We start from the raw sequence: 8,707 nt of genomic DNA, 5'->3' as shown, positions 1-8,707 counted from the left end.
CGTAGTGCTACATCCAGTGCTGTGGTATTCACAGTGGAGACATAATGGTTTTATCTAAGCCTATCTCCTCCTTACGTATGTGTTTGAGCTATGTGAGTAGGATCGACAAGCTCATTCTCAGAGGGACAGAGCTTATCTAAGAATGACCTCACCAAACAAACCTACTCTGATTAAGCACCTGTGGTTGATCACCAGTGTGAATAATTAAGCTCAACATTTCTTGACAGTCACCTCAAAGCGCGGTGAATTTGTGACAAAACTGATATTATATTACACATTTTGTATTTGAATCTAACAACAGCTATTTTGAAGACAAAATAGACGACAAAAAAAAAAACTTAAATAGCTGCTGATTTATTTTGTGCAGCTTATGTAGGTGTTTGTATTTCCCTCAGTCATCCCAGACCACCCCCGCGTGAGGATTGGGGGCCAATTCTGGCAAAAGGGCGGCCTGAGAGGATTTGTGTGCTCTCTTCTCAGAGCCAGGGAAGGAGGAGGAGTGGCGGGGCATGCATGGGTATGAGGAGGGGGGTTGCAGGAGGAATTGGACTGCTGTGTGCCCAGCAACTCCGAGTCTCCCTTGAGGTTCCTCCTCCTGATTGTGCCTCTCTCTCTCTCTCCTGGGCTGCACCCCCGTCCCTTGTCCTCCCCTCCGCTACACCTCCCCCACCAAACAGCACATCCTTCCTTCCCCTTCCCTTTCTCCTCAGGCCAAGTCACCCATCCCCCTCTGTGCACACACACACACACACACACACACACACACACACACACGTGTAAGCACACATGCATGCACCTAAACTAACACATGCATTAACACTTGTGCACTCACACATGCGCCTACCCAAACACACAAACATACCCACACCCTTGCCAGCTTCTCCCCCCTCTTTTGGGAGTGTCTTTCTCCTGCACTCTAGCAACACAATCACCACATCAGCATCTCAAGAATAGCACGGGGGTGAGGAGCTACAGTTTGATTGACAGCTGGTCTCATCCCCACATAGGCTGCACTAAGGCCGACGAGAGGCCGATCCGACAACATTTCTTTCCCAATTCAGGCAATCCAGGCTCCGTGTAAACGGGCCCTAAGACAGGTTGGGAAAGTAGATGTTTACCCTCAAACAGTGACTGTGATTACAAATCTCTTATTGGAAATACAGTTCTTGCTGGCTTTATAGCATTCCTGTTGGCGCTATTGGTCCTTGATGCAATGTCTTCCAAATGGCAGAGTAAGACAGGAAACCCACGTTGGTTCCCCCACCCATATAGAGACAGACATGCCCTTACTTAGAAAAAAAACACAGTGACCTATATACTGTGTGTCAACAGCGAAAAACAATATGTCCCTTATCAGCCTCCTCCAGGAAACAATATAGATGAGACAACAAAGTAGCTACAAGTGTCCTTGGTGTAGGATAGGCATGCAAGCACACTCTCACATGATCAGACAGTGCTCTGTGATTTAGCTTTTCATTGTGCTCTGAATGAAAGAATGATGGGATTTGCTGCTGGTTAATTAAATCACTGAAGAGGAGTGTGAGTTATTAACATCCTGCTCTCTTCTGTATTTGAGACATGATACTGTATTTTGAATTAGAATAATCTTGTCCTTCAGCAATTAACACTGGTTGTCTGGAGAGTTATGTGGTTGCCCACAAAAGCACTACTTTGTGCTCATGAGAGAGGGTGTTTTAGTGACAATCCTCTTCTCATTTACCCTTTTCACTTAATAGTTTACCAAGAGTTGCCACACTACTGTGTCAAGACACAGTTCAAATTACAACACACACACATGGCAACCAAGGTTACAAATGTGGACACAAATAGTGACTTGTTTGATGGGAGAAGGAGAAGTGAAGAGGTGACGTGTGCTTGGGAGCCCCGTGTTAGTGGCAAACACTGAGAAACTGTTGCTACAGAGAGATGGGTGACGTTCATCTCGCTTAGCAGAACATAAGGGTGTCATCGCGCTCACTGTATATTTTGAATCAGACCAAGAATCTGTCCTTGGTTCCCAGAAATGACAGACCACTGTGTCAAGGCTTTCATGAAGTCCATCTTTTCAGAAAACAATCTTCATAAAAGTTTAATGACAAGATGAAACACTGAACAACTGCCGCACCCCCCCCTCTCTTACAAACACACAGCATTCACCCTTCCACCCACCCGTCTCACATTTCATCTGCAGGATCACATTTAAAGACAGGACGTGCTTCCTTCCAATCATCCTGGCCTCATTAAATAATAATCCCCGCATTAACAGATGTTTGTTGTGAATGTCGCTATTTCGGGCCATCTCCCCAGCAACTGTGCTTCTGACACAACTGTGCCACCATAAATAGTCATGAGATTTTCCCTTCAAATGACTTGGGCAGTATTAGTGTCTTGCAAAAGACATCAACTAAAGCAAATAATAACAAACTGGTCACATTTGTCAGACGGCTGCAATAAAGTACCACTTGTCATTTTAGCCTCCCTGGCCAGCACGAACAGGGCTAATGGTGAACATGAGCCAGCCCTAAAGAGAACAGGTTTTGTGGTGACAATATGGCTGAAAGCTTGGTGAAATATAAGATACTTGCAAGCATAAAAGGAGGCTTGTCATGCCCACGTTGGCTTGCCAGACAAAGACACTAAAAAGAACCAGCTCCTTTCTCCGCGCAAGTAAAGAAGACAAACAATACCACATATCGAATTTCATGTCAGATGTTGCTCTCAGAGAAACTTACTTCACAACATAATTTGGAGATTGTCTCCTGCATTTGAGTAGAGGACACAGAATTATGTTGTCTCTTTTGTTGTTGTTGTTGTTGTTTCTGAGAGTAGATGGAGCGAGTAGAAACCGTGTCTTTATGCTTCGATTCAATATTGCTATAGAATATCAAGTCAACTTACTCAGATTGTTCTGACAACAGCATTACTTTTTAACCTAAAAAAATCAATGATTAAATAACACGATTCAAAGCCAGTTGTTCAAATTGGAAGCCTAGCAATGTTTTTATCTTGTTACTTTCGAAATTAATGTTATTTGTTCTTTAAAAACTATATAAACAACACTCTCTGCTTTAAGACTCCCATTGACTTATCCTAGTAAACATACATTTTCCACACTTGTGATGTGTTGGGGGAAGTTCCATGATGTGAAAAAAAAAACAAGTAAGATAAGACGGGGAACTCATTCTTCAAGTCAATGATCCATGTAACACAAACCAGTTTCTGAAAATGTCACCAATGTGGCTAATTGCAGAGCTTTCGGGCCTTTCACAAAGAACAAAACAGAAAAACATTGTTCAAGTACATGTGGCTGAGCGATTGTGTAATACCATAGGATCTCCTAATAGTCCCATTGTATCTACAGATGAAATAATCTGTTCAAGCTTCTGCATATTGATTAAAACAGAGATATTCCAGTTGTATATCTTCACTTAAGTGTCACTACTGTGACTGTGACAAGTCATTAATGCAAGTAGCTGATACAGTTCAATTACCTTACTGGTCTGTGTACTGCCATGACAAGAACAATATGAAGCATGCAGGCAATTAAACAAGAAAGTGATGATGTTAAAACTATTAATCTTTTAAATGCCACTATGACAACTATATGATCGACCGATGTCTTAACAGGCATTCTCGATGACACTTCCATGGAGGCAAATGATCCCAAATGGATCTGCAACCATCAAGCTAAAAGCTCTGCAAACTAGATATTTAATGATGTATAAAGACATGGGCATGTCTAATGGTAAGCTGTAAAGGATGTTTACATGAAAGGCTGTTAATAGGTCCCTAGTTGTAGCTGGCATGCTGGCAGTCAGCCTAAATACTAAATAGATGTAGTAAAACTAGCAACCATAGACCAGATAACAGCCCTAACAGGAAATGTGCCAAACACTGCATTGCAGATCCATAAAATTAAGGAATAAACACACAATAGCTCTCAGCAGATAAGAGTAACAGTATTAGTCTCTGGGAACATAGGAGCACAAAGTACAGGCCATAAATGTGAAGGTTCGTCAACACAACAATTTGAAATTAGCATGTTGTGTTGAGATGAGAAGACTGATTGGGACATCTGTTTTCAAATTCTTTTTTTTCCTGTCAGCATTTTGTAATGGCTTCCCAACAGGTCTCAAAGGCTGAGGCTTTGAAATTAACATTTTCCTCTTCCCACCCCACCCCCAAGGGAAGGCAGGCTCATTCTTCTCACCAGGGGTTAACATTGCAAGGCCCCAATTGTGCTTTAATGAAAAGGGCCAACCAGACTGTTCACGTTAAGTGCACCTGACCATACCCTTTGAAAAAGGGGTTGAACCAAGGGCTTGTGTACAAGCCAGTGTTAGAATGTCATCAGAGATGCCTTTAAACCAAAACACAAACAACACAAGATATATAACTGGTTCAAACATTTTAATAATAAAAATACTTCAGTAATCATGAATGCTTTCATTACAGGAACAGCATCGGTTTTGCTATACAGTGTTTTACCGTACTATTTTGGTAAGAAATTAAAAGTGCTCAGTAGTGGACCATGTTGCAGGCAAATCTAGGGACAGTCCACGCCGCATGATGTAGACTACTTCAATGTCTCCAGGAACAAAGTGAGAACCTGCACCGAGTCCATTTGAGACCGAGGCAAGATTTCAATTCTACAGTATTATGTCATGATCGAGCTGGTGTGGTGTCCACACTTCAATAATTCCGCGAGTATCAATGTTTAATGCGGTTGTCACTTGATGAAAACTGGCAGGAAGCATGAGCTGACTTCAACGCATGGACCTCATCCACCTTACATGCCCTGAAGAAAATGGTTGTATGAAAGAACACGGGCATTCCGCATGATCAACTGCAGCGTGTCCAAAATCTTCACAGTGCTCTACTCCATCCATACACCATCCGTTTGAAAATGAATTGAAAGCAGCAAATAACGGGCCAGCCCGTTCTAGGCGTTTGTTTTGTTCTCATTCGTATTCATTCAAGTTTTTGGTTCATCACAGCGAACCACCTGCGCCATGGTGGAAGTGTTGTGTTAAAAACACATCAGGTATATGTTTTTCAGCTTCAATTTCAAACATAATCCAAATGAGAACAATTTGGAAACACTTCAAATTAATAATGTAAACGGTGCAACAAAGAATTGGTAAAATATACCAAAGAACACATGATAGTGTCACATATAACTGTGCGAAAACGGTTGCATGGACCATACCAGGCCTACCGCTTCTTTTTTTGCTTAAGCGATTTCCGTCGCTTTAAAATCATTTCATAAAGTTTATCCATGCCCTCGTGAAGTCCCTCTCCGATAATTGCACAGGCGGGCTGAACGTGATATGTTGTTGATGGCGTGAGCTCATGGAGCGCCAGTTGTTTCTCAATGTCAGCCACGGGAAGAGATTTGGGCAGGTCCTGTTTGTTGGCAATCACCAGCAGTGGCGTACCTTGATTTTCCGCAAATTTGGTGACTTTGTGAAGCTCAGTCTTTGCCTCCTCAAGTCGATCCACATCAACCGAGTCGACAACATATATGATGCCGTCCGTGCAGCGACTGTAGGATTTCCACAAGGGCCGCAGCTTCTCTTGCCCACCGACATCCCAAAAATGACAACTGATGCCTTTAGCTGTGCCATTGCTCAATTTGATCTTCTCCGTGTTAAATCCAATTGTAGGCACGGTGTTAACAAACTCGTTAAATTTAAGACGATACAACACAGTCGTTTTGCCAGCGGAGTCCAAACCCAGCATCACAATATGAAGAGACTGGAAGGCTGACACGTTAGAGAAACTGTTGCCCATTTTATAACAGGTGACTATGCGCAGCTTTCAGTTGTATCTACGTGTCCGAAAGCATGAAGTCCCAAGATGCGACTGGTTTTTCCACGCGTCAAGGAAATAGCTTCAATGTCGCATGGTACGAATTCTGTAGGAAATACCAGTGATGTATAATCCCGATACCTGTCCAGCTATGAGTTATAGCCTTGCAGCAAGAGCGTCCCCTCCGCGAAGACTAATAAAAAGGCTTACATTAGCATTCTATAAGCAAACCTTAGTTTATGTCCATATATGTGATTTCTCAGTCTTGATCAACCGGTTCAGAAGGCAGTCTGGCCTGAAATACCTTTGCTTTCTTCACCACTGAGGCAAAGGTGCGCTTTCCTTTTCTGTCCAATACAACCGCTAGGTATTTCTGACACAGTACATCCAGTTACCATGCAATTGTAATGTGTAGACTACCTTGGAGCGGTTTTAGTCCGGAGACAGTGAAACGTAGGACATCCAGGGTGGTGGCAAGTCGGCTACCACACCGGTGGAAGCAGCACACGCACTGACTAGTAACCACAATGTTTGTAGCTGAAGACTGCAAAGCAGCGTTACGCTAAAGATACTCCGCCCACAAATTCAAAAACAAACCAGGCCTTTCTCCAACCAAACTATCCCAGTACTGGTGAGGTCGCTGTGGACGAAGAAACCAGTCGAGAAAATGACCAGAGGAAGTTTTCATGTAATTATAAGGAAGTATTTATAATCCTGATTATATTCGTGTGAGAGGATTGAAAGTCATTTAAAATACAGTCATTACTATCGATTCCCCTTACGGTCTTTGTGGTATTTGAGTTTGGCCTACTCAACCCGAATCAAATTTGACTTGAGGGACAGCCTGCATTTGTAGTGTCATTATGTGACAGATAAGTAGATTTGGTATTTGGGGGATGAAGAAATTTAGACGAGACGAATTATTATTCTCGCTGCATGATACGCAGCACCCAACGATCAAATGCAACGTTTTCTGGAGGGATGCTTCCACCTACTGACTTGATGTGGGAAAAACGCCTCAACCACCTCCAGCACTCTACTGCAACTCTTTTTCTTTAGATATACACATACACGCATGCACACGCACACACAAGCATACTAATTAATATGCTGCTCAGTGAATTCATGGAGAAGAATGCTTTAAAAACTTAAAATCTTCAGCATTAGGCCAATCTCTCAAACAGGTGTTTTTGTTGTGAAAAAAGGAAAGTCCTCTAGACCTAGAATAATAGCAACATATCTGAAGGATGATCCATGTGTCTTCTGTGCATTATGATAGTTTGTTTTAGGTGTTTTTTTTTAATAGATTTAGTAAATAGATTTAGTAAAACATAAAGAAAGTGCTGAAACAGAGGCACGAAGTATGTAAATGGCACATAATATGATTCTAACACATTGTGAGTATGGAAGGGGGTGGGTCTGGGACGCCAGACACTAAGCTGCCTGCTAAAAAATCCCAGTGAAATGCTCATGAAAGCAGTTTGGTTGTTATTGTTGTTGTTTCCTGCTGCTCAGGGGGGTATTCCTAGTACATGGTTTAGTGACGAACCTGGATAAGTTAACTCAGAGTAAGTGGTAAACCTCCTAATAGAAGAGCCCTATGGCTTCCTTCTCCTAGCAAAACAAAGCCATATGGATCCTTTTTTATGAGGTTTACTACTTACTATGAGTTAACTTATCCGGGTTACTCACCAAACCACGTACTTGGAATACCCCCCAGGTTCTATGTTTGGGCAGTCATGTTGTTGTGTTTAGCACGTGTGGGCTATGGACAGTGCATGCTGTAATGTGAAGGAGGGCCTTTACGGATCCCGGGTGCAACATGCAGCCCGTGTTGCGGCTGTCACCAGCCAGCTGTGTGTTGTTTTTGTACCCTGCTGTGCAGGATCTATGGTTGAGCAGTTGTTATATTGGTTAGGAAAGGTTGCTGGGTATGAGTACTTTGATGTGACAGTAACAGGATTGGCAGTCCCCATCCAATAGCAAGATATTTTTACCTAATCTTCGTGTGTATAAGTAAAATTAGAGGAATACAGTTTCTTTATCGTCCCGCGACAGTTACATTATCATCATTACAAGTCCAGAAGCATTTTCATTGTCTGACACTGACACCTGCTTTCCACAGCTTTAATGTTTCTGTATGTGATAATGTTGTGGGATAGCCAACTAATAAGCCTAATAGGCTGTACCTGCTGAGACTACCCTCAGCCTTTGCAACCATTAGAGCACCACAGTGCGGGTGTGTCTGATGCAAAACAGAAGCTGCCAAAAACCACCCCTCTCAACCTGGATGTGTTTCTGTGTGTGTGTGTGTGTGTGTGTGTGTGTGTGTGTGTGTGTGTGTGTGTGTGTGTGTGTGTGTGTGTGTGTGTGTGTGTGTGTGTGTGTGTGTGTGTGTGTGTGTGTGTGTGTGCGTGCATGGAGATCAGGCAGCAGAGGGGCCGTGACTGGTACGCCGAGGCCTCATTGGGAGAGCATTCCTTTGTAGGTCAGGCTGCAGAGGAACACTGGCACAGACAGCCTCAGATTCATCTATCAAAGAGAGACGAGAACAATCTACAGCCACACGCTGTACACTTGAGAGAGATATGCTTCGCTTTTTCTGTTTTTGTTTTTTTAAAGCTCCTTTTATGCTATCATTCATACAACTTATTGCACACAATGTTAGGCACAGAGACAAATATTGCAGCCCACAGATTTAGAAGATACTAGATTTACCAGGTAGTAAATGTCCACATGGATGCAATTTTTTAGACAAATTCGAACTAAAATGGTCTAAGGAATATGGCACCAAGGTATTGCATGCATGCAACAAAATGACATACTCAAAACAGCAAATACCAAAATAACACAAGCATGACACAAATGTTAGCAAGGAATGAAAAAGGTATTCATG

General features: G+C 42.6%; 1 protein-coding gene across 1 annotated transcript; it reads right to left on the bottom strand.

Annotated features, from left to right (window-relative positions):
- Positions 1-4,393: 4,393 nt before the first annotated feature.
- arl4cb (ADP-ribosylation factor-like 4Cb) lies at positions 4,394-6,348 on the bottom strand. Its single transcript, XM_012828315.2, has one exon. It carries the CDS (start codon positions 5,791-5,793, stop codon positions 5,215-5,217), a length of 579 nt encoding a protein of 192 aa, XP_012683769.1. The 5' UTR covers positions 5,794-6,348; the 3' UTR covers positions 4,394-5,214.
- Between the last annotated feature and the right edge of the window lie 2,359 nt (positions 6,349-8,707).

The sequence above is a fragment of the Clupea harengus genome, chromosome 2 (genome assembly GCF_900700415.2).
Source record: "Clupea harengus chromosome 2, Ch_v2.0.2, whole genome shotgun sequence".
NCBI classification, from domain to species: domain Eukaryota; kingdom Metazoa; phylum Chordata; class Actinopteri; order Clupeiformes; family Clupeidae; genus Clupea; species Clupea harengus.
This window is presented reverse-complemented; position numbering and strand designations above follow the sequence as displayed.

Bases quoted from the DNA above. Each gene is read 5' to 3' on its own strand.
- arl4cb (XM_012828315.2), bottom strand. From the start codon at position 5,793: ATGGGCAACAGTTTCTCTAACGTGTCAGCCTTCCAGTCTCTTCATATT.